Here is a 26668-nt window from a genome sequence, read left to right as displayed (position 1 = left end):
AGCCGAAATTCACTATTCCATTACAGTCCCAGTGAAAATGTATTTGTGTATTTTCAGCACACACCCATCACTGATCTATTCACACTGTGACTGACATCAAGTCTCCTGTCTTTCAAGGACATCTTAGCACCTGACAGAATCAGGCTGTAGTTGGGCCAAAGGATGAGGAGCTTTGTGTGCCAGACCTACTGGAGTTGTGAAAGTAATGAAAAATATAAATGAAGAAATACTGTAAATTATATTGAGAACATGAGTTGCAGTCTTCTTGAAAGTGAGTCTCCATGTTGTGGAATCAGTTCAGAGGTTAAGTTGAGTGAAGTTAACCACACTGGTTCAGGAACCTGATGGCTGAAGAGTGATAACTTTTCTTGAACCAGATTGTGTTTGATCTAAGGCTCCTGTACCACCTGCCTGAAAAGTATTACAATGAGGGGTTGTTTTCTTCAGTCAGTATGTGGATTGTATTTTCTTGGTGTCACCTCACCAGGATTGCTTACCTTTCATGTCTGGTTGTTTGTCTTTGGACTGGCTCTGGGTTTTCAGTTTGTATTGCAGGTGTCTCATTTGGTATCACGGGGATTGTTAAACTCTCTTTGTATTTATCACTTTTATTCAATTTGCTGTAATTAGCATGGGATTTTCAATGCCTTGTATTGTAGTTGTTTTCTTAGGGGTTATTGCTTCATTTGGACACCCCAGGGCTGTCTGATTGGTCCTGAATTCCTACATGCTCCTGTGTGTATCTTGTGGGCAGCGGGAGGGGAACATGCCAACCCCTCTTTGCTCAGCTATTGAGGATCATGGTCTGGTGAAACTCTGACCAAGTTCCTTTGTGTATTCTGAGTGATTTCAGTTCTTCAAGATTCTGTAGAGTTTGCCTGAGTTCTTGTTAGTTTTGCTGGTTAATTTCTGTAATAAATCTTCTGTTTTGTTTGAATTACCAAAGTCTCTGGGATTCCTGCACTTGAATTCACCAGAGAGCCAGACAGAGAGTATGGCCTGGATGGTGAAGCAGTAGCAGAGCTCCTTGTGAATGTGCTTTAAAGGAATTACCTGTAAAGGGCTGTGACGTAATGCGGATGTTGCTGCTTCTAAAAGAATATTTAAGCACCAACTTGAATCATTCCCTCTGTCCACTGGGTAATCTCTTCCCCTGACAGAGCTCAGCATGCAGAGTCTGATCCAGGCTCTGATGTCAGATACATGATCAATGTGGGCAGCCCAACAGAGCTAACAAAGTGTAACTCAGTGCTCAGTGGCAATGCTGACCTGAGAGAGGGCACCACCGTTGGTTCACTAATCCTTCCAGTGAGTTCCAGTGGTTGGCACGTTAAATAGCAGCTATCGTAATGCTTTACAGCACCAGTGAACAGGGTTCAATTCCCGGGTCTATCTGGAAGGAATCTGTATGTTCTCCCCATGATACGTGTTTCCTCCGGGTGCTTCAGTTTCCTTTCACATTCCAAAGACATATGAGTTAGTAATGGATAGTGATTTGTGGGTATGCTATGTTGGCACTGGAAACATGGCAACAATTGTGGTCTGCCTCCAGCTCATCCTCGTTCTGTGTTGGTCATTGATGCAAACAACATATTGCACCGCATCTTTTGATGTACATGTAACAAGTAAAGCTAATCTTTATTAGGATTCTGCTGAGACTGCCTTGGTGTTATCTATTGAAAGGATGGTTCTGACCAACAACAAGACAAAGATCCTCCATTGCAACACATGCAAAATGCTGGAGAAACTCAGCAGGCCAGGCAGCATCGAGGAAAAGAAATCCTCCATTATCTAATTCACTGAATAACATTGTCCACTAAAAAGAAAGGTTCGCAGTGATACCCTGGAAAATATGAATCACTTGTCAAGTCTCAGAGGTCACCTCTCAGAAAGGACAGACATTGGTAATGAAATTTATGATTGCTTTCTAAGTATCAGGACAACTTTTGCTCTTTAATCAATTGTGATTCCATCTGAGGCCTGGTCTACCTACGAGAGAAGTAATCTTACAAGCATGTGATGGACCCAGAAATATGACAGAAATGTCTCTTATTTGAAAGAAAAATCTCAAAGACTTGAATGTTAAAAGCCTTGGGTCTGTTTTTATGAAACAAATCACACGTCTATTTTCTTTGGACTTTATCATCTGCTGGAATAATCAGCTCTCTGGCGCCCCACACAGTCTTGAAGAACTCATTACAGCTCCTGAAGTGCTTACGAACCTTTTTGTTTCACCCAATGCTTTTAACACAAATAATATTTCATAACAAATAATGAAATAAAATAATAAAAAATGAGATGACTAAGAAAATTGATTACAGCAGCATGGAAGATGAAGTTCACATGGAATTTGGTGAGGCTTTTACAATGCCCTATATGACAATGACAGGCTGCTTTGGAAGTAATTCAAAATGCTTTGGAAAGTTGGAAACATAATTGGCAGGGTGATAGGAGAAAGAAGATCATGGTAACTAGCATTTTCTGACTGGATGTCAGTGCCAAGTGGTGTACCACAGCCGACCATAGCATTTATACAGTAGGTATAGACCACATCAACACACTGCCTCATCTACTTCTCTGTTATTTTTTAAAATCTCAGTCAGATTTTTGAGACATAATCTCCCACACACTGAGTTATGTTGATTCTCCTTAATCAATCCTGGTCTTTCTAAATACATGCTAATCTTGTCTCTCAGAATTCTCTTCAGTAGTTTATACATGGGAGACGTTAAGCTCACTGGTCTATATTTGCTCGGTTTTAATCTGCAGCCTATCTGAAATAACGACACAATATTATCCACCATCCAGTTATCTGGCACTTCACCCATCACTAACACTAATACATTTACCTCAACCGTGGCTCCATAGTTTCTTCTCTAGCATCCATCAGTGTCTTTGGATATACTAGATCAGGACCTGGAGATTAAACTAACTTCATGCATTTAAAGATACTCAGTGTCCCCTGCATTGTAATGTGGAATATCCATGAGACATGCCCATTAACTTTCCTGAGTTCCCTTGTCCTTATGTCCTTCTCCATGGTAAAAAAGAAAAGAGTAGATTTATTCATTGAGGAGCTCACATATTTCTTGTGGCTCCACACATAGATTCAGTAGTCACTTTCTTAGGTATCTACTGTAAGTAATAAATTGGCACTGAGTGTATGTTCATGGTCTACTGCTGCTGTAATCCATCCACAGCAAGGTTCAATGCTTTGTGCGTTCAAAATATTCTTCTGCACAGAACTCTTGTAACACATCATTATTTGAATTACTGTCACCTTTCTCTCAGCTTGAACTAGTCTGGCCATTTTCCTCTGAACTCTCTTATTAACAAGGATTTTTGTCCACAGAACAGTCTGTCACTATGTTTTTTTGTTGTTTTCACACTGTTCTCTGTCAACTCCAGAGACTGCTGTGTGTAAAAATCCCCAGAGATCAGCAGTTACTGAGATACCAACAACAATGTTTGTTACCAACAATGGTAAAAGCCTTTTCGACTATGTCACATTTCTTCCCCATTCTGATGTTTGGTGTGAACCATTGAACCTCTTGACCATATCTGCATGCTTTTATGCATTGGGTTGCTGCCACATAATTGGCTGATTCAATGCTTGCCCTCAACAGAATGGCCACAGAGTGTATTTGTTCACTTTGTTCACATGGGTTTTACGGCCAAGCCTCAGAAATAGGGACTATTCGTCATGGGACATCCTTCAAATGTTATGGGTTACTTACTTGGAGATGCAGCACATTACCGCCCAATGAGTCACACTACCTAACAACCCCACCTATCCAACCCTAGCCTAATCACAGGACAATTTACAATGACGAGCATCTTTGGAATGTGGGAGGAAACCAGAGCACTGGGAGGAAACACACGTGTTGATGAGGAGAACGTGCAAACTCCATAAATATGGCACCACGACTCAACTCTGAAGTCCGACATCACAAGCTGTAATATAGTCGTACTAAATGTTGCTCTGCCGTGTTGCAATTGAATCTACTGTGGGTTGGGGGTAACAGTCAGTTAATACAAACAAGAACCACTTTTTATCCATCTAGTCCAAGGCACTATTAATACACACTATTGTCTGCAGAGAGTCAACTTTCAACAAAGTGATAAACAAAACTATATTTTGATTGCCTGGCACTTCATCGTAAGAAGCCTTCACATTGTCCACAAATGTCAGAATATTCAAAGGTACATTGTCAGTGGAGGCTTTCACCCATTGTACACGTGTATTTCTACACGAAACATGCATACACACAAATAAGAGCATTAGGTATTGGAGCAGAACTTGGTTCATTGAGTCCACTCCAGATCATGGCTGATTTAATTTCCATATCAACCCCATTCTCAATACTTGCGCTGTAAATTTTATGGCATTAATCAATCTGCCCTTCAAATATACGCAATGACATGGCCTCCACAGCTTGATGGGTCAAAGAATTCCACAGATTCGTGACATCCTGGCTAAAGAAATTCCTCTTCATCACTGTTCTAAAGGAATGTCCTTCATTTCTGAGGCTGTGCCCTCTGGCCCTAGATTTTCCCACTATTGCAAACGTCCTCTCTATGAACACTCTATGTGGGCCTTTCAATATTTGGTAGGTTTCAATGAGATCCCTCTTTATCCTCCTGAACTCTAAGTACACACCCAGATCCAGCAAACACTCCTAATACATTAATTCTTTCATCCCCTTTACTGAAGGAGACTGTGTAAAACTGTATTTAATCGCACGCTATTATTTTTGAGCTTAAGGAGTAGAAAACACCAATGTACTTTGAGTTCAGTGAGATTCCTTTGAGGATGTCTCTAAAATGTCTCTTATCATGCCGAACAAAACCATTTTACATCAACTCTCCAGTCTCCACATGACTCATTCACAGTCACAACACTAATTGCTGGGATTCCCAATATTACACTGAAGTATCACTCTCTAATCTGACCCAAGAGGGGTTTGGTTTAAGATGGGAAAGGGGAAGGAATTTCTCAGTTGAACTTCATGTTTTAAGCATGTTGCTTGTGTTTTACAATTTGAGATTTTAGAAGATCTGTCATTAACATTTAATTTTAAGAGCCTTATAGTGTTTGGGTTGGAGACTCTACAGAGGGTTGCCTGGTGCCCAGTCACTCTTGCGACCTTGCCATGAGAGAAGGTGTGTGGTGATAGTGGCAGTGGGTCTGATCCAGGAATCCAATGGAAAGTCTCCATTTACCTGACATTACCCAATGTTGTCCTGACTCCCTGAGCAACCCAAGAGAATCAGTGATGCAGAGAAAAGGACATGCTTGGAAGTATCATTGAGGTAGAGAGGACAGCAGTTTGTTGCTCAGTGTTGACATGTGAACCGCTATCACGGTGCTGTGTGTGAACAGGAACTGCTGGTGGTTGTCATGGTGACTCCACTTTCTATGCAACACTAGGACATGATGCTGTATCAGGATCTCGGTCTAAAATACTGAAAGGCAGATGGTAAATTCAACTATCAAAATGGTTTAATGATCAGCTGTAACAGAAGTACTTCCTTCCTGTGTGCTGTGACTGTTACACAGAGACAAGCAGGCAGCTACTCCACAGAGAGACTTTCTGGAAGCTTCTCTCTAACTATTGCTGCAATTTACACAGGAGAGTTGATCATGGACTACAATCCTTCGAAAGGTGCGCTCCCAGAATTACATGAACCACCTATGATACAAGTGCAATTTTAATACCCAATAATTGGTAACAACACTTACCTGTGTGTACAGTAAAATTTGCTTTGCTTGTGAAAACAACATTTCCGTTTTCCCGCACTTCACACTGATACAACTTCCCATCCTCCACTGTAACGTGTCGGACCATCAGATAGACGGTGTTATTCAGGTGGATCTGATCAGTGTTTCTCCTGTTCTGCTGGGATGAGCCCACTGGTTTCCAGTGGAGACTAACAGTATCTGGGAGTCTGGAGATGGTACAGCTGAGGGTGACGTTACTGCCCATTACAGGCCGCTGTGAACTCGTCTCAACTGTGAGAAACAGAAAATGAGATTCAGAGTGAGTGGTGACGTGTACAGTCCAATGATCAGGCTCGGATATATACAAGGCCAGCTGGTTGTTATCCAGGCACACAGATTTGGGACACTGGAAGAGTTTTGTGTGCCCACAGAAAAGTGGGTTTTGGAGGATCGATCGGGAGAATCGATCAGTGGCTCTCGCAGTATGAAAAGGGGTGACGGGTGGAAAGTTATCAATGTGTCCAACCCTCACCTGAGTTGATAGCTTTACCATGGATGATGGGTCCCTTTGGTTGTGGTCACATTCGGTGATTTTAAAGAATTTCAGAGGACAACGGAGGATCGACGGCAATGGCTTACTTGGAATACAAACCAGGCTTCTCTCTCTCATCCCAACATTACTCAACTCAATATCACGAACTGAACTGACCTCGCTTACCTACCACTGTAAGACTGTATCAGTTACCACTGGAGCTTGGAAAAACTGAAGTCCTATATTTCCGCATATATATCATCATTACTAACCTGTTTGATTTACCTGCTTTTAATATGACTGTATTACGTAGTTACTAATAGTCATAGTCATACTTTATTAATCCCGGGGGAAATTGGTTTTCGTTACAGTTGCTCCATAAATAATAAGTAGTAATAGAACCATAAATAGTAAAATAGTAATATGTAAATTATGCCAGTAAAATATGAAATAAGTCCAGGACCAGCCTATTGGCTCAGGATGTCTGACCCTCCAAGGGAGGAGTTGTAAAGTTTGATGGCCACAGGCAGGAATGGCTTCCTATGACGCTCAGTGCTGCATCTCGGTGGAATGAGTCTCTGGCTGAATGTACTCCTGTGCCCACCCAGTACATTATGTAGTGGATGGGAGACATTGACCAAGATGGCATGCAACTTGGACAGCATCCTCTTTTCCGACACCACCGTCAGAGAGTCCAGTTCCATCCCCACAACATCACTGGCCTTACGAATGAGTTTGTTGATTCTGTTGGTGTCTGCCACCCTCAGCCTGCTGCCCCAGCACACAACAGCAAACATGATAGTACTGGCCACCACAGACTCGTAGAACATCCTCAGCATCATCCGGCAGATGTTAAAGGACCTCAATCTCCTCAGGAAATAGAGATGGCTCTGACCCTTCTTGTAGACAGCAGTGTTCTTTGACCAGTCCAGTTTATTGTCAATTCGTATCCCCAGGTATTTGTAATCCTCCACCATGTCCACACTGACCCCCTGGATGGAAACAGGGGTCACCGGTACCTTAGCTCTCCTCAGGTCTACCACCAGCTCCTTAATCTTTTTCACATTAAGCTGCAGATAATTCTGCTCACACCATGTGACAAAGTTTCCTACTGTAGCCCTGTACTCAGCCTCATCTCCCTTGCTGATGCATCCACCAAGGGCAGAGTCATCCGAAAACTTCTGAAGATGACACGACTCTGTGCAGTAGTTGAAGTCTGAGGTGTAAATGGTGAAGAGAAAGGGAGACAAGACAGTCCCCTGTGGAGCCCCAGTGCTGCTGATCACTCTGTCGGACACACAGTGTTGCAAGCACACGTACTGTGGTCTGTCAGTCAGGTAATCAAGAATCCATGACACCAGGGGAGCATCCACCTGCATCGCTGTCAGCTTCTCCCCCAGCAGAGCAGGGCGGATGGTGTTGAACGCACTGGAGAAGTCAAAAAACATGACCCTCACAGTGTTCTCTGGCTTGTCCAGGTGGGCGTAGACACGGTTCAGCAGGAAGACGATGGCATCCTCAACTCCTAGTCGGGGCTGGTAGGCGATCTGGAGGGGATCTAAGTGTGGCCTGACCATAGGCCGGAGCAGCTCCAGAACAAGTCTGTCCAGGGTCTTCATGATGTGGGAGGTCAATGCCACTGGTCTGTAGTCATTGAGGCCGCTGGGGCACGGCGTCTTCGGCACAGGGACGAGGCAGGACATCTTCCACAGCACAGGAACCCTCCGGAGCTTTAGTAAAATACTAGCTTTAGTAAATAGCAATACCAGACTCCAGGCGTATTCCATTTCTGCTGGCTTTATAACCCGTTATGGGGTACATAACAGAATGTAGAAGACTGAAAGGAGATTTGATAGAGGTACACATATAATTATGAGGGGTATGGATTGGGTGAATACAAGCAGGCTTTTTCCATTGATGTTGGATGGGACTACAACCAGAGGACATGGGTTAAGGGTGACAGGTGAAAAGTTTAAGGGGAACATGAGGGGAATTTTCTTCACTCAAAGGGTTGTGAGAGGGTGGAAGGATTTTCTAGCAGCAAGTGGTGCAAGTGAGCTCAATTAAAACTTTTAAGAGAAGTTTGGATATGTAAATTGATGGTAGGTGTATGGAGGTTGGTGGGAGTAGACAGTTTAAATATTTTTGGCACGGACTTGATAGCCCAAAGGACCTGTTTCCAAGCTGTACTTTTTTATGACTCTAATTCTTTAAAATGGTTGCTGGGCGGTTCTCCTTTCATTGAGCCTCCATGAGGAAGGGATCTTCAAGAGACACTGGTTCTCTAAACGCCTGCCCTGACTTTCAGTCCCTCCTGGAACATGGCAAGAAATAATGAATTGCGGCAGTGTGCAAGCTAACAGAGGTGGTGAATTCAATGTGGCACAATTAAACATTTTGAACAATGGTCTGGGGCCAGTACTTTGATCAGGATGTTATCTCATGACAACCCTACTGCTCTTTAGTCTGTGTGACAGCAGCACATAATAAGCCAGAACAACTCAGCATGTCAGGCAGCATCTCTGGAGAGAAATGTATGTTGACTGTGCATTTCTCTGCATAGATGCTGCCTGACCTGACGAGATCCTCCAGCTTTTTGCGTATTTCTCCAGGTTTCAGCATCTGCATTCTTGTGTTTGCATGAAACAGTGACCCTCCCCTCATTTAGATGTCAGCACAGCACTAACACAGCAGATTAGACCTATCAATATTTAGCCCTATCCCTGGTGCTCAGACTGGTTTAGTCTGGGTTGTGCGAGGGAGTTGGTAGCTCACACTCACTGCTCTGATTCCCCAGGGTCCTACACTCATCTGGGTTAGATCTGTGAGGACAAATATTGGCTGGGAGCATCCTGGAGCCAACCAACTATGCCATATATGGTGCACGAGCTAATTGAATAGTCTTGTGTCAAACAGATGAGACAGACTAGCCCCTCTTGCAAACAGTGGAGAGTTTACAGGAGGCAGAGTCACATTCCCAGGTTTGTCCTCTGCTGAAGCTGCCAGACTGTTGGAATGTTGCTGAATGGCACCAATTATAAAAAAAATACACATTTTCATTTAATAAGTATTTAACATAAAATTTCATTTGATAATGATTCTAAAATTAATAAATTTGCCCAAACACTAAATCACAGAATCAAGCTATTTACTTCCTTCCTCCCTTTCCTCCTCACCGCTGTAAATTCTCCAGTGAAGTGAGTGACCTCGCAGATCCTGCAACAGCTCCAACCAGGCACCAGGACCATCAGCAGTTTTCCCGCTGTCAGTGCTGGGGAATATCAGCGTATTCCTGCTCCATCCCATGTGTCCATGTGGAGTGCAGTGACAGGAAGCGCTGGCAGATTTACCTCCAGGAAATATCAGCAAGTCTGGGAATTTCCCTTTCAGAAACACAGCGGTGGAAGTCCTTAACTTGTTCACATTTCCCGCAGGGAAATGCCAACTGTTCGCTGTGTGACTCCAGGTGGAACCTTTCGGTCTCAGCATAGTGATTTGGATTCACGCATGCAAGTGTGTTTTCAATGCAATCGAATTAATACATTTATCCCTTTGTCTTTAATGCTGCTCCCTCAGCTGCCCTCATGAAGTGAACTCTGGTAGTGCCCAAATTCCACAGACAATGGACTTTCTCATTGATCTTGACCAAGTGTGCCATTGACATGATCCATTGGGTAACACTGACCATCAGTTTCAGTGTCCAGTCTCACCCTGGACCCACTCTGCTGAGATTTATTACACATCATCGACGTGTTTCATATCACAATTCAGTCAATATTACACCATGCCAATGAACAGACCACAATACTCACTGTAAGGTAGATTCTTTGGCTTCCTGTGCTTGCAGAAAATTGACAAACTATTTTTATGTTAGAACCAATGTTTTGTTCTCTTAGTTGTTTTAATGGGAGATTTACTCTAATTATTTGCATAGAAATATGTTATTGATCCATGTCTGGCTCACTCACATTTAATCCCAAAGTTTTTCTATTCTTTCTGAATTTGTTTCCTCGGCTGTGTTTGAATCAAAGTGATTAATCCTGCAAGTTCAATTGGGTATTTTCTAATTCTCAGATTAATGGTGCCAGAATCCAGATCCATCTGCTGGTACAAGTGTCTGCTTCTCTCGTATGACACTCTGTTCCACCAGCCCCCGTCTGTACTTTGGAAAGACCCCAGTTTCCAGATGTCCTGTCCTGAATGTGGTTTTTATTCCCAGACAGCAAGGTCCTTCCCAGTGTCTTTCCCTCCCCAGCCCCTGTAAACTACATGTTCCCCACACCTTCCTCCTTCATTTTTCATATCTTCCTCCTTATTCCAAGCTCCACAGTCCTCTCCTATCAGCTTCCTTCTGCTTTAGCCCTTTGCCTCTTCCATCTATCACAGACCCGCTTCTCAAATCATTTCCCCCCTTCCCCACGTACCCACTCTCCTTCCTCACATGGATTCACTTATCACCCACCAGCTGTTGCTCCTTCTTTACCTTAACCTTTTATTCTGGCTTCTGCCCTCTTCCTGTCCATTTATTTCCTCGTGAACGGTCTCAGCCAGAAAAATAGACAGTTCTTTTTAATTTATAGATGCTGCCTGACCTGATGAGTTTCTTCGGAATTTTGTGTTATGAGTTTCTCCAGAATTTTGTGTTTGTTGCTTCCTTTCCTTGCTGTTCCTGGTGAAATAATCAAACACTATTTGCTCCTGTCAAAAATTTCAAAGGCAGTGATCAAAAATCTTCCCTATATTGTTTTAATGGATGATTCACTCTTGGCGCTGGGTGAATGAATTCTCACAAATCTCTCAATCTCTCAGCATTTTGCATCAAATCAATTGCAGTGAAACAGAGAACTTATCTGATCCACTCACCTTTGATTCCAAATATTTCATATTCGTGTAGGATTTTCTTCATTGGTTGTGTTTGGGTCAAAGTGAACATCCCCGCAAATTTAAATTGGGAACATTTAATTATCAGATTAATATTATCATAATCCAATCTTTGTTCGTGATACAAGTCACTGCCTTTCCAGTCGTTGTTCCAATGTCCATTCCAGCTGCCTGAGTTGCCTCTGATGAAAGTCCTCAACTGGTGGGTGTGCTGCCCTGAGTGTGGTATCCATTCCCAGACAACAGTGCCACTCCCAAGATTGTCTGGTCCTTTCAACTCAATGTTGTCTCTCTTATCCAAGAAATACATTTCATTTCTGTTTTCTGCTGGAAAGAGAAACAACAAATGAATGAATATTTAAGACACATTTCCTTCATCCCATGTAGGTCATTAATGTTGAAGTTCATTTATTTCCATTTTTTTTGATCTTACACAGAACCTTCAGTGAGGCAAACACAGCCTGTGAAAAGGTCTGTGTGAAATAACCCAATTGAATCCAAAGATATTTCATCACAGGAGAGGAGTGAGTGGAAGACAGACTGTGGGAGATGGTTGTGCCCGGTCTCCACCTGCTCTGTCCTGTGACAGGGTTTCTGGAGATGTGTGGGGATCAGGTGGATCCTGTACACACCGTACCCCTAGCCCTTGTCAGGGAAGACCTGAGACTGAATAAACCTGCTCCTTTATCCTTCCTGGAATATGGTCACCAGAATTGCTCACAAAACTCCAAATGTGGCCCAAACAAAGATTTACACAGCTGACCTGCCAAGTTTTATACTCAACATCCCCAGCGATGAAGACAAACATGTCATCTGCCTTCGTCTACATGTGCTACCACTTCAAAGGAGATATGGACCTGCATCCTTCTGTTAATCAGTACACCAAAGAGTCTTTGGAGTGACATTTAGCATATACATTCAGAATCAAAATCTTGTTTGATATCACTGGCATATTTTGTGAAATTTGTTGTTTTGTGGCAGCAATACACTGCAATACAAAATACTAAAAACAATAAATTACATCGCAATTTGAAGGTGTCCATAAGACTATAAGACCATAAGACATAGGAGCATTACTAGACCATTTGGGCCCATCGAGATTGCTGTGCTATTCAATCATGGGTGACTCCTTTTTCCCCTCCTCAGCCCCACTCCCTAGCCTCCTCACTATAACCTTTGATGCCATGGGCTATCAAGAACCTATCAATCTCCACCCTAAATCCACCTGGTCTCCACAGCTCCCTGTGGTATCAAATTCTACAATTTCACCACTCTCTGATTAGAGAAATTTTTCCACATATCTGTTTTAAATGGACACCCCTCTATCGGGAGGCTGTGCCCTCTTGTCATAGGCTCCCCCACCATGAGAAACATACTTTCCACATCTACTTTATCTAGGCTGTTCAACATCCGAAATGTTTCGGTGAGATCCCCACTCATCCTTCTAAGTTCCAGCGAGTACAGGCCCAATCATGCCACCCCCTCTGCCTACCTTCCTATCCCTCTGGGACAATGTGTAACCTTGGACATTCAGCTCCCAACTACAACCATCCTTCAGCCACAATTCAGTGATGGCCACAACATCATATCCAACCATATGTAAAAGTGCAACAAAATCATCCACCTTATTTCTCATACTCCGTGCATTGAGATATAATTTAGTACGTTAGTTAGATACATCGAGTACTGTATCTGCTACTTTTTTTCATTCTGCATCCCTAATACACTGATACACTAATACACTGATACTCCCCCTGTTGGCTGCAATTTTGTCTTATCATCTGCCTCCCTTTCCAATTTTGCCGTATCATCTGCCAGTGTCCTGGATGCTGGGGAGACTTGTGCCTATGATGCAGCTGGCTGCAGCTTCTTCCGATCCTGTGCAGTGGCCCTTCCATACCAGGCGGTTATGCAACTAGTTAGGATACTCTTCATGGTACATCTGTAGAAATTTGCAGGTGTTTTTTGTGACGTTCTAATTCTCCTCAAGCTCCTAATGAAATGTTGCCACTCTTGTGCCTTCTTTGTAGTTGCATCAAAACATTGAGGCCCAGGATAGATCCTCAGAGTTGTTAACATCCTGGATCTTCAAACAGTTCACTCTTTCCATTGCAGATCCCTCAATGTTCCCTCAACTTTCTGTTCCTGAAGTCCATAATATATCCTTGGTCTTACTGATGTTGAGTGCAAGGTTGCTGCTGCAACGCCACTCAGCCAGCTGATCTATCTCACTCCTGTATGCCTCCTCTTCACCAAATAAACATTTTCCAAGTTGATTCTAGCCACAACCAACCTCTCTAAGCACTTCACCATAGTAGATGTGAGTGCAACTGAGTGATAGTTGTTGAGGCATCTTAACCTGCTCTTCTTGGGCACTCGTATGATTGTTGCTCTTTTGTAGCAGATGGAATCCTCCAACTTCAGCAGTGAGGGATAGAAGGTGTCTTTTTAACACTTCCATCATTTGATTTTGACAGGTTTTCAGAGGCCTGCAAGGTCCATTACCAGGGCCTGAGGTCTTGTGGGGAGTTTACCCTCTTGAAAGATGTTCTGATGTTGGTGTTTGAGGCGGTGATCATAGGGTCACTCTGCAGTACTCATGTAGATGTAGTTTTATTCTCTTTTTCAAAGAGTGCAGAAAAGGCTTTGAGCTTATCTGGAACTGGAGCATCCACTCATGATATTACGTTTCACTTTGAAGGAAATAATAGCTTGCCAACCTTGCAGGAGATGATGTGCTTCCTATTCTGTCTCTAGCCTCAACTAGAATTGGTTTTCCCCCTCAAAATAGCCTTCCCAAGGTTATACCTGAACTTCTTGTGTAGTTCTGGATCACTGTTCTTGAATGCTACAGATCTGGTCCTCAGCAGACTTTGACTCTCCTGCTTCATGACCAGCTTTTGGTTTGGGTAGCTCAGGTAAGCTCTTGAAGGCATACACTCATCCACACAGGTTTTGATGAAATCAGTGACAACTGTGGTGTATTCATTCAGATTTGAAGATGAAATCCTGAATATTGTTCAGCCTACTTATTCAAAGCAGTCGTGCAAGTGCTCCTCTGCTTTCCTGATCATATCTTCTTGGCCCTCACCACTGGTGCTGCCATCTTCTTTCACTGTCTGTCCATTGGCAGTAAAGGACAGCCAAGTGATCAGACTTTCCAAAATGTGGCTGTTGGATGACATGGTAAGTTTTTCTGATGGTGCTATAATAGTTTTTCAAATGTGGTGGCTCCTGTAGTTCCGCAGGTGACATGTTGGTGGTAGTTGCACGGAGAGTTCTTCAAGCTAGCCTGGTTGAAATCTCCCACTATGATAGGGAAGGTATCAGGGTGCAAGGTTTGGTGCCTGCTGATTATGTTGCTCAGCTCTTCCAGTGCCTGCTTGTCGATGGCCTGAGCAGGAACGCATGATGGTGGAAAAATCACTCAGCAGATAAAATGGATGACATTTGTCTACTAGATGTTCCCGATCAGGTGAGCAGGAATGAGATAGAATCGCCAGATTTGTGTATCATGATGAGTTAATCATGAAGCACACTCCACCTTCTCTGCCTTGAAAAGACTCTTAAATGGTGAAGCTATTGAGCTACAACACTCCATCGGAAATAGTTGGGGTAGCCATCTTTCCCTGAAGCAAAGTACACAGCAGGAGCCAATGTCCCTCTGGCACACAGAGGTTAACACTGTCCTCAACTGCACTCTGTATTATATAGTTATATAGACAAGGCAGTTTTAAATTCAATCTGCAGACTCTATGTGCCTTAATCTTCTGGATGAATCTACCATATAGGGCCTTGTTGAAAAGTTTACTAAAGTCCACATATCCTCATCTTTAACCTCATCAATCATCTTTGTGTCAGCTCAAAAGAAAACTACCATTTGTAAGTCATGACTTCCTTATCGCAAAGCCACACTGATTATTGCTAATAAATCTGTGTTGGTTCAATGTGAAAGCATCTTATTCCCTAAAAATCTTCTCCAATGATCTTCCTACCACTGATATGAGGTTCACTGTTCTATAATTTCCCGGTTTGTCTCTATTAACTTTCGGAAGTAGAGGAGTGGCATTATCTATTCTCCAGACCTTTATGCCCTTGTGTGGCAAAAGAGGATTTAAAAAAAAGATTTGGATCAAGAAATCTCCTTTCTTGCCACCTGTCATAACCTTGGAAAGAACCCAGCAGGCCCTGGTACATCATTTGCCTTGCTGCTCTCAAAAGGACTAAACATCTCATGCCTGAGAACATCAGCAAATTCTTCCCTGGTCTCAGTTTCCATTATGTCCTTCTCCTCAGTGAATACTGACACAAATTTTCCTTGTGCTTGTTGATCACCCTTTCGCTGCATCTCATAACAAACAGCATGAATTCAGAATGGATCAGTGTACTTGGCATTCTTCCAGTAATGCATCTGCTCGTCTTTCTGCAGTCTGCCATATCCTCAAGATCCATTGGCAAAATGTCGCAAGTACACTATTAGCAAAGCACTCTGGTACACTACAGGTTCCATTTTGTAACAGAACAAAATGCTATTTTTTAAACTACAAATAGACTACATTTTCACAGGCATCAGGCAAAAATTTACTTCTTTGTCATTGAGTGGTGTTACCTTATTTTGAGTTACTCTGTTGTGCTTAATGTTAGCGTAAAATTCTTTGCAATTCCCTTTAATCCCATTCACCAAGGGCATTTCATGGAGTCTTTTGGCCTTTTTGCTTTCTGGTGTAATTTTACTACTGTGCCCTTTGTATTCCCATATCAGATTCCCAAACCTCACATATTTTTCCTTTCCCTTTATGACTAAATTTGGAATAGAATGGACTTTAGTACTTACATCCTTCACATACATGAGTAAAAATCTTCACATTGTGTCTCCATCTAAATGTGCAATATGATCCTTCGGGCCCTTTTTACACACCTGTCTTTGTAAATGTCTTGAATATTGGGAAATTCACGTCTACAGGTGTGCTGGGCATCTTTTGTCATCTAACGTTTCTTAACCTTGACATCTTCAACCTTTTTTTCTTTCACGGGAACAAAGAACCAGTTGGCCTTTAGCAACTTCTGACATGGCTGATATGGACTTACCAATAACTGCTCCTCCCAAGCAACTTTCCCCAACTCCTGTTTAATACTGCTGTAATTAACCTTTCCCTCAATTAGCAATTTGCCCCGAGTCCCAGTCTACTGCATATCTATAACTATTTGAATATTTTTCTAGTTGTGATTGCTGTTCCCAAACTGCTCCACCAACTTCCCACCTCGATCCTCTTCACTCCAAAACTCACCTGGAAAGGCTCATTTCCCAATACAATGTCCATTCTGGCTTCTTTGGCAATATTTATATACCCTTGTCAAGAAATTGTGTTGAATGCACATAACTAATACTGTATAATCTAAACCTTAACACTACATTGTCTTGGTCAATATTGACGACATTAAATATACCACCTCATGTACCTGTTGCTTTTACACTTTTCATGATCTCTCCATGTTTTATTCCTTTATCTCCCACATTAGCCCATCTGCTCATAAATAGAGAATTGTGTTTGCTATTGGCACCTTCAGCCTCAGACAGTTGTCAGGAAATAGATGGCATGGTGGTGCAGGAAAAGAGTTTGTGGTGAGACAGATACAATTGTATCAGTCATTGTTGTGTAGGAGGGGTGCATGTGTGTGTAATGTTTTCTCATCACATAGAACAGTTGACAAGCCCAAGATGATGTCAACAACTGACTAGTGGAAGCAAGAATCAGTTTTCAGATGGTGTCATCAAAGAATGGCATGAGGATGAGAAATAGGAGGGTCCCAGTATAGGCTGTTAGAGAGAACCAGGGGAAATTGTGCAGGGAGTGAAGTGAAGAAATTACAGGTGAGTCTTTAGCTCCAATTGAACCAGCAAGTTGAGAGCAGTTCTACTTGCCTGAATTGTAGTGGGGAGTTGTTGGAGGAGATGTTGTGGACAACTGTGTCAAAGACTGCAGATAGACTGGGCAGGATAAAGAGGGAGAATTTCCCTCTTGAACATGCTCACAGGGTATCATTTCTGACTATGGTGAGAACTGCGCTGGTGCGGAAGGGAGAGTCCTGGGGGAGGATCTCAGAAATGGAGCTCTATTAATGATGGGATGGATTGTGAGACAGCATCACACTCAGGGACTCAGAGAGGAATGTGAGTTTGACACTGGGGAGTAAGTTTACATCAACAATAATAAAACAATATGTTTGTGATCAGTGAAGAAAAAGCACTTACTTTGTGTGAAAACAGGATGAAGAAGTAAAACAAAGAAATAAAACTTCAAACTTGCTGGTAAAGTTCTGCAGTGAAACATCAGCCTCAGTTTGTGGGTTTCCTGCAAGAAATGAAATACAACCTTAGACTGAGCAGCAGGAACTCACAAACAGCTCCAGTCAGCCCATTTTAAAAGTATTGAAGCAGGCAGTGGCCACTTTATTGGGTACACCTGTACATCTGCTCATCTATACAAATCAACCAATCATGTGGCAGCAATTCAATGCATTCAAACATGGTCACGAGTTTCAGTTGTTCAGACTAGTGCTGGGCCTGGAGCTGGGAATGGAGTGTTGGAGAGACGACTGGAGTTCTGCCTGCAGTGTTTTGCTGGTTCTTCAGAGGATGACGGCAGTTGGCTAAACAACTAGACTGTGAATGGACGGAGGATGGCAGGAGGAAGTGACAATTCGGGAAGTGAGTTAGAGATGGAAGATGGCAGGAAAGAGGAATGGAGTGTATAGAGTAAGAAAAGAAAATAGGTATGAGCAGTCAAATTCTGAGGGGTCAAGGGATGATCAAAAAAAGGATAGCAAAAGAATGGAAAGAAGAAGAAATTAAAGCAATTATAAAACTGAGCGAAGATGGGGCATCTTTCGGGGACTGGAACTCGATTTATTTGACGAAGGTAATCAACAAACTTATAGGTGAGGTCAAAAGAGCCAAGGTATTACGAAATGGATCGCTATTAGTGATATGTCGGGATAGCGCTCAGTAAGGCAAAGTGATAAGATTAAATAAAATAGACGGCAAAAAGTACAATGCTCAATACTCAACAATAGAAAGTGGACTAGAGGAGTTATTTCGGGGATACCAACAAAAGTTACTATGGATGAGATTATACAGAACATAAAAGGAGCAAAGATTATTGAAGCCAAACGTTTGAAAGTTACAAGAGACGGAAAAATGTTTGATAGTTTATCGGTGATGATTTACTTTGATGAAGAGAGATTACCAACTGAAGTTTATTTGGGGCATATGCGTTATGAGGTCAGAATACATATACCACCACCTTTAAGATGTTTTAAATGTCAGAAATTTGGGGATATTGCAGCGGTCTGCAGAGGGAAACAAAGATGTGGGAGATGCGCTGGAGAACATGAATACCAGAAGTGTGAGGAGGGAGCTAGGCTGAAATGCTGTAATTGTGGCGAGGAACACAGTGCAGCTTATCGAGGGTGCGTTATTAGCAAGAAGGCAGCTAAGATACAATGTTAAAGTAACTCAAGGGTTAGTTACACTGAGGCAGTGAAAGGTTTTGCTGAAAAGGAGAAAGCTACTAATCAAACACGTACAGGGAATAATAAACCGGTGAACTGTGAGGGCTGTAATATGATAAATAAGGACACACTAATAATGAATAGAAAAGATTTCATACTGTTTATGGTTGATGCAATTAACTGTTCAGTGCAAACAGAAAATAGAACAGAAAAAATTAAAATTATAGTCAAGTCTGCAGAAAAATGTCTTGGTATTACTGGGAAAAAATGCTGAATGGAGGATCAAACAGATCACAGGCAGGGGAGGCGGGATCTTAATGGCAATATATATTTTGCAACGGAATGCAAGGAGTCTTATCGCAAATGGTCAAGAATTTAAGAACTATGTATCAGAACTTAAGGGAAAACCTCAGATTCTATGTATACAAGAGACATGGTTGAAACCATGTCCAGGGAAGTTTGGCCAGGTGGATTCAGAATTGGCTTGCCTGCAGAAGGCAGAGGGTCATGGTGGAGGGAATACATTCAGATTGGAGGGTAGTGACTCGTGGTGTCCCACAAGGATCTGTTCTGGGACCTCTATTCTTCGTGATTTTTATTAACGACCTGGATGTGGGGGTAGAAGGGTGGGTTGGCAAGTTTGCAGACAACACAAAGGTTGGTGGTGTTGTAGATAGTGTAGAGGATTGTCAAAGATTGCAGAGAGACATTGATAGGATGCAGAAGTGGGCTGAGAAGTGGCAGATGGAGTTCAACCTGGAGAAGTGTGAGGTGGTACACTTTGGAAGGACAAACTCCAAGGCAGAGTACAAAGTAAATGGCAGGGTACTTGGTAGTGTGAAGGAGCAGAGGGATCTGGGTATACTTGTCTACAGATCACTGAAAATTGCCTCACAGGTAGATAGGCTAGTTGAGAAAGCTTATGGGGTGTTAGCTTTCATAAGTCGAGAGATAGAGTTTAAGAGTCATGATGTAATGATGTAGCTCTATAAAACTCTGGTTAGGCCACACTTGGAGTACTGTATCCAGTTCTGGTCGCCTCACTATAGGAAGGATGTGGAAGCATTGGAAAGGGTACAGAGGAGATTTACCAGGATGCTGCCTGGTTTAGAGGGTATGGATTATGATCAGAGATTAAGGAAGCTAGGGGCTTTACTCTTTGGAGAGAAGGAGGATGAGAGGAGACATGATAGATGTGTACAAGATATTAGGAGGAATAGATAGAGTGGATAGCCAGCGCCTCTTCCCCAGGGCACCACTTCTCAATACAAGAAGACATGGCTTTAAGGTAAGGGGTGGGAAGTTCAAGGGGGATATTAGAGGAAGGTTTTTTACTCAGAGAGTGGTTGGTGCGTGGAATGCACTGCCTGAGTCAGTGGTAGAGGCAGATACACTAGAGAAGTTTAAGAGACTACTAGGCAGGTATATGGAGGAATTTAAGGTGGGGGGTTATATGGGAGGCAGGGATTGAGAGTCAGCACAACATTGTGGGCCGAAGGGCCTGTACTGTGCTGTACTGTTCTATGTTCTAAACCACAATCAGATTTTGTTTTACAATGATATACAGTAATTAGGAGGGATAGAAGCAATGGCAATGGTGGAGGAGTAGTATTATTTATAACCAGTGGGATGAGATATAATATAGTCAACATAGGGCAGAAGTATGAATCAATAATAATCAAAATATAGATAGGCAGAGAAAGCTTGGTAATAATAAATTATTATAATCCACGTAGAAGTCTAAGCAAAGATATATTAAACAAAGTGGGTGGTAGGATGCAAGGGAAAATAATATGGTGTGGGGATTTCAATGGACACAGTACACTATGGGGATGTAAAAATGTGGATGAAAACAGATTAGTGATAGAAGAATTTCTAGATGATGAAAAATTAGTATGTATAAATAATGGAGAAGGTACGAGATATAATATATCCCAAAACACAGAAACTGCAACAGACTTAACAATTGTAAATAGAGAATTAGCAGGAATCAGTACTTGGAACGTACTGAAACAAACTAGAGTAGGAAGTGATCGCTATCCCTTACTCACAAGGATTCAGGTTAAAATAGAACAAAATGTAGGATCTGGAGTGTCAAGGTGGAAACTAAATAAGGCAGAGTGGGAGATATTTCAAAAAAGAAGTGAAGTAAGATGCGCAAAGATTTTAGATGAAAATATATCAGATATAGAAGAAATGAATGATAAATTGGTCACAGCAATTATAAATTTTGCAGAACAAACAATTCTGAAAAGTAAAGGTACAGGAAAGAGGAAAACTGTTCCATGGTGGAATTGTGAATGTAGTAGAAGTGTAAAAGCAAGAAATAAAGCATTTGAAATGTTAAAAAGACAACATTCGGTAGAAACATTAATACAATATAAAAGAGCACAAGCAGAAGTTCAGAAAACAATCAGAAAAGCAAAGCGAGCATTTTGGGGATAGTATTGTAACAAAATTGGAAGAGAAACTCAACTGTCCAAAATATGGGGCATGATAAGGAAAATTAATGGTCTAAGAAGTAGTAAAGAGATTCCTGTGGTAAAAAGTAAGGACAAAATGTCTATTAACGATGTAGAAAAAGCAGCAATATTGGCAAAGACTTTTGTAAACATACATAGCCTGGAGAACTTGACGGTCAAGGCTGGACAGCAAAGAGAGGAGAGGCTTAAATTCAGGAATTACAGACAAAAGAGCAACACCAGAAGAAGTGCTGGATACACCTATTAGCATAACGGATAGAAAGAGCCATTATGAATGCACGGCCAGCTTCTCTTGGGAAGGATCAAGTATGGGGTATAATGCCAAAGCATTTATCAAGAAGTGCACTTCTAGTTCTACAGAGACTGTTTAATAAATATGGGAAATAGGTAAACTACCAACTGCATGGAAACATTCTGTTATTGTTTCATTGTTAAAATCTGGTAAAGATTCATCAGACCCAACAAATTATAGACCAATTGCACTAACTTCACAGCTAAGTAAGCTTATGGAACAAATAATAACTGATAGGCTTACATACCTTTTAGAAAAAAGAAATCGTATTTCTCTCTACCAAAGCACTTTTCGTAAAGGAAGAACTACAGTAGATTCAATACTTAGCTTGGAATCTGAAATTAGGAAGGCTCAAACAAATAAAGAAATGGTCCTGGCGGTATTTTTTGACATAGAAAAGGCACATGATATACTCTGGAAAGAGGGAGTGTTAATTAAATTGAAAGAACTAGCGGTGGAAGGAAAATTATATAACTGGGTTCTAGACTTTCTTTTTGGTCAAACAATTCAAGTCAAGGTGGAAACAGAGTACTCCAGGACATACTTGGTTGAAAATGGAACACCACAAAGTAGTGTCTGCAGTCCATTACTATTTTTCATAGTGATAAATGACATATTTGCGCAAGTTGAACATAGTGTGGGGAAATCCTTATATGCAGATGATGGGGCTTTATGGGTGAGGAGAAGAAATTTAATTTACAAAGGAAATTCAAGATGCAATAAATAAAGTGGAGGAGTGGACAAATAAATGGGGTTTCAAATTGTCTACAAGTAAGTCGCAAGTGATATGTTTCTCAAAAAGTCACAAGCCAGTTTCCGTGAAATTATATGAACAAAAATTAGAGCAGGTAAAGGTAATTTGGTTCCTTGGTTTGTTATTTGATAAGAAACTTACATGGAAGAAGCAAATCGAGAAATTTACAAACAAATGTAAAAAAATAAATAACATTGAGGGGTCTTGCCGGACAGGACTGGGGTGCGAGCAGGATATCGCTATAAAATATTTATCAAGCTTTAATGAGGGCTGCATTGGATTATGGAAATGTAGCTTACATGTCAGCTGCAGAAGGTAGTTTAAAAATGCTGGATGATGAGCAAGCTCAGGCCCTCAGGATATGTAGTGGTGCATTCAGAACATCACCTATATCAGCTCTTCAAGTCGAAATGGGGGAAAGGCCATTAAGACTTAGAAGAATAAAGCTAATGCTGAATTACTGGGTTAACATCATGGGACATAACTACTCACATCCAGCTACAGGGAACATAATAAGTCAAGTTATAATAGCTTTGGATGGACGGGGGATGCAGCAGCACAAAAATAAGGTCAACACAAAATGGAATATAGCCCTCCAGTTCCAATATCTGATTTTTCTCCATGGCTCTTTACAATGGATACTGTAGGTAAAAACCTGCAACAACTTTTGAAAAAGAAGTCTAACTATGGAATCGAACAGATAATACAAGAATATATAGACTTGCATTTTAGAAATGAACTTGTAATATTTACGGATGGATCAAAAGACCCTAGATCTGGCCACACAGGTATTGCAGTCTACATTCCTCAGTGCAAAACTAGTATTAGGAAAAGAACATCAAGCCATTTATCAGTGTATACAACAGAATTATGACAATATTGAGTGCATTATCTTGGATAGAAGCAAATAATACCAAAAAGGCTGTAACCTGTTCAGAGAGTTTATCTGCATTAACCTTGATCAAATCAAGAAAATCAAAAAGTAGACAGGATATTTTGTTGGAGATTTTATGCAAGATATATACACTGACCAAAAATGGGGGAGAAGTAAGCTTTCTTTCCATTCCTGCTCATTGTGGAGTGGAAGGTAATGAAAAGGCGGACAGTATAGCTAAACAATCACTCAAATTGTCTACAATAGAGGACCAGAACCCTCTTAGCAAAGCAGAAGTCAAGAGCATTATTAAAACACATATTGAGGAGACATGGCAGAAGCATTGGGATGAGAGTGAAACAAGCAGACAGCTGTACAAAATACAGAGGCAGGTCAGATACAAAAGATTGTCAAGTGGTCATAGAAAGACAGAAGTGATTATCAGTCGTTTGAGATTTGGACACACTAATCTTAACTATGCATTACACAAAATAGGGAAACATCCAACTGGGTTGTGTGAATACTGTAATCAACCAGAAACAGTTGAACGTATATTGATAAAATGTAAGAAGTATCAAAAAGAAGGAGTGAAGATGATAGGAGCGCTTAAGATAAACCAAAAAAAAACTGATGTGGGTATAGAAGACATTTTAGGTGGGAATTCAAGAGAAATACAGATCTGTGTCATGAAGTATCTGAAAGACTCAGGTTTATTATATAGAATATAGGGAATGCAATTCTTTTCCCTTCTCCTGTTTATCCAATGATCCACACTCCAGTCTAGCAGGTGGCGGTAATGCACCTAAAAGCTGGTTTGCCAACCGCCATAAAACAACACAAGGAAGCAGAAGAAGAAGAAGAAGAAGAAGAAGACATTGTTCAGGCTAAACATCAGAATGGATAAGAAATGTGGTCTAAGTGACCTTAACTGTGGAATGATTGTTGATGCAAGACATGGTGGTTTGAATATCTCCAAAACTATTGGTCTTCCAGGATTTTGACACACAACAGTCTCTAGAGTTTACAGAGAATGGTGTGACAAAAAAAAAGTGAGTAGAAGTTTTGTGGGCAAAAATGCTTTTTAATGGGAGAGGCCAGAGGAGAATGGCATACTTGAACTGAGGGAACTACGAGACCATTCCAGTGTCAGTGATATTACTGTGAATCATACAGTATATAGTCCAGGCTGGGTGTGGACAGAATATAATAAAACCGAATAGTTTTTTCCAAGAACAAACAGTTTCACAGTTACCATGAACCTGACTGGCTTTGAGTTCTAGATTTCTTTGTCATTTTCACCTGAGGACAGAGAGCTTGAGGCTGGAACTGGGGCCTGGAATTATCTGGCAAAAAGACAGCTCTATTACTTTGATCATTGACAGATATTTTACTGGGTATAACACTGAGAAAATTTTGAGCACTTTAGAACTGAAGTTCTACATTCCCTTTTGTGGGCTCTGTCACTGGTATATTGTCACTGCTGTAATAAAGTCATAGAGTACTACAACACAGAAACAAGCCCTTTGTCCCATCTTGTCTAAGCCAGCCTGGTCTTCTGTCTCCTCCTATCTATCTGCACTCAAACCATAGCCCTCCATACTACTCTCATCCACATAGCCATGCAAAATTCTCTGAAATGTTCCAATTGAATTCACGTAGTCACAGAGTCACAATGCACTGCAGCACAGAAACAGAACTTGCAGACCATCGAATCCGTACCAAACTATTATTCTGCCCAGTCCCATTGGCCTGCACCTGGACAATAGTTCTCCATGTTAATTTGAATTTTATATACTGTTAAAGCTGTAGGAAAAGTTACTATTGTGGGGTGAAGGTTTGATAAAATGGCGGGCAAAGGCTTTGTTCTGGTTCAGACTAGCACTAATCTAACGGCAGTGGAACTGCCTGGTTCTATTGGGGCCCCAGGAAAGAGGGGGCTGTGGTCTGTCCATACATTATGGGGGGAGGAGAGTGTAGGGGAGAGGGCCAAATCTCAAGCCGAGTCTCCCGTAGACTTCAAAGATGGAGTTCCGTGGAGCGAGGGGAAGGAGTGGTCTGATTTGGAATGTCTAATGAGTCCCCCAGTAAAGAGTGAGAATTCTGAGTTGGTATCAGCCCTTACCTCCCAGGTGAATAAATGGCCCAGTGCCCAGGCAGGGGGTCCTAGTTATCAAAAGCTGAGAATGTTTTCTGGAAAGAAGCCCTGAGGGGAAGGGAAGTATGAGACTTGGGTGCAGCAGACCTCACAATTGTTAGCTGAGTGGCAGTGCTTTGATGACGTAAACAGACAGAGATTAGTTGAGAGTTTGAGGGGGCGGACTGCTGACTTTGTGAAAGCCATGAAGGCACAATATCCCTTTGCCACTGCTGTGGCTTACATGCAAGCACTGACAAAGGTGTTTGGCCCAACAGGAAACCCAATGGAGCTCCTGACGGAGTTTCAGAACCTGTGTCAGGAGAAGGGGGAGAAGCTTTCTGCCTACCTCTTTCAGCTAGAGAGGCAGCTAAATTGCTTGCATTGTAGAGGGGCCATACAGACGGTTGAGGTGGATCAGTTAAGAATGGACCAAATAGTGAAAGGTGCCCAGTCCCAAGACCTGATCGCTTGGGGTCTCCGACTATCTGGAAAGATGTGGCCCGCCCCCTCGTTAGTTGAGCTGATCAAAGAAGTATGGGAGGAGGAGGATGCTTCAGAGGTATGGGGTAGGAGGCTCCGTCAGCAGAGTACAGTCCTCGGTAGTAGCCCCCTGTGTTGAGGTGACCTCGGACACCCAACCTGGGAAGTGATAAAGGAGATCGTGGCAGAGTTGAGAACTGAGATGTCCTGGTTGTTATCAGTGGGTGCGTGCCCCCCCCCCCATATGATGGAACTGGTAGGGAGGCAGGTCCTCTAAGGGGATGGACTACGCAGAGGGCTGCTAGTGGCCAGGGTTCCATGAGAAGGGGAGAGCTGGTATTGTCTGTTTTAACTGTGGTGAAGAGGAACACTTCAGGCGGGAGTGTGAACAACAGGAAACCCCTCGGAGAGTGAGTCCCTGGGTATCTAAGCAGAGAGAGACGTCGGAAAACTTAGAAGAGACCCAATGAAGGAATGGCCCGGTGTCTTGGGGGGAACACATTCCCAGCAGTATATCAAGGATCACCCTAAAGCAAAAAACCCTATCCCTGAAAGGTTAGTGGGGCCAAGCTGCAGTGTACCACTACTGATAGAGGGTATTTATGCTGGAGCCATGTTCAACACAGGGTTGCAGATCACTTTGCTACACCGTTGCTTTTACAACTGGAATCTGAAGCATTCACCACTGACGCCACTCAGTGCACTAGAGATCTGGAGTCCTAATGCAGGTGATTATCCGTATGACGGCTACATCTTGTTGAAGCTGGAGTTTTTGAAGGCAGATGTGGGAGTGGCTGAGGTCCTTGATGCATTAGATCTGGTTTGTCCGGACCCCCTTGAGAGGGGCGGAGTTTCAATTCTTGTGGGGACCAACACTCCTATTGTGAGGAGACTCAATGGAGCCTGCAAGGAGAGAGCTGGAGAGAGCTTTCTCAGAACATTGTCCGTTCACCCAGTGTTTCGAGCTGCTTTTGAGGAAGTGCATGGCCGTCTTGGATCAC

The 26668-nt window shown here is 42.2% G+C and overlaps 1 protein-coding gene across 1 annotated transcript in view; it reads right to left on the bottom strand.

The window, feature by feature from the left end:
- LOC134348852 (uncharacterized) overlaps positions 1–26668 on the bottom strand; it is a 59372-nt gene that overhangs the window by 16210 nt on the left and 16494 nt on the right. Inside the window, exons 2-4 of the mRNA XM_063052635.1 lie at positions 17389–17488; positions 11118–11462; positions 5744–6013 (exon numbers count right to left, since the gene is read on the bottom strand). Of these exons, the coding sequence (XP_062908705.1) occupies positions 5744–6013; positions 11118–11462; positions 17389–17467 (694 nt within the window). The 5' untranslated portion in view covers positions 17468–17488. The remainder of the gene's footprint in view (positions 1–5743; positions 6014–11117; positions 11463–17388; positions 17489–26668) is intronic.

This window comes from Mobula hypostoma, chromosome 7, assembly GCF_963921235.1.
Source record: "Mobula hypostoma chromosome 7, sMobHyp1.1, whole genome shotgun sequence".
Taxonomy (NCBI): domain Eukaryota; kingdom Metazoa; phylum Chordata; class Chondrichthyes; order Myliobatiformes; family Myliobatidae; genus Mobula; species Mobula hypostoma.
This window is presented reverse-complemented; position numbering and strand designations above follow the sequence as displayed.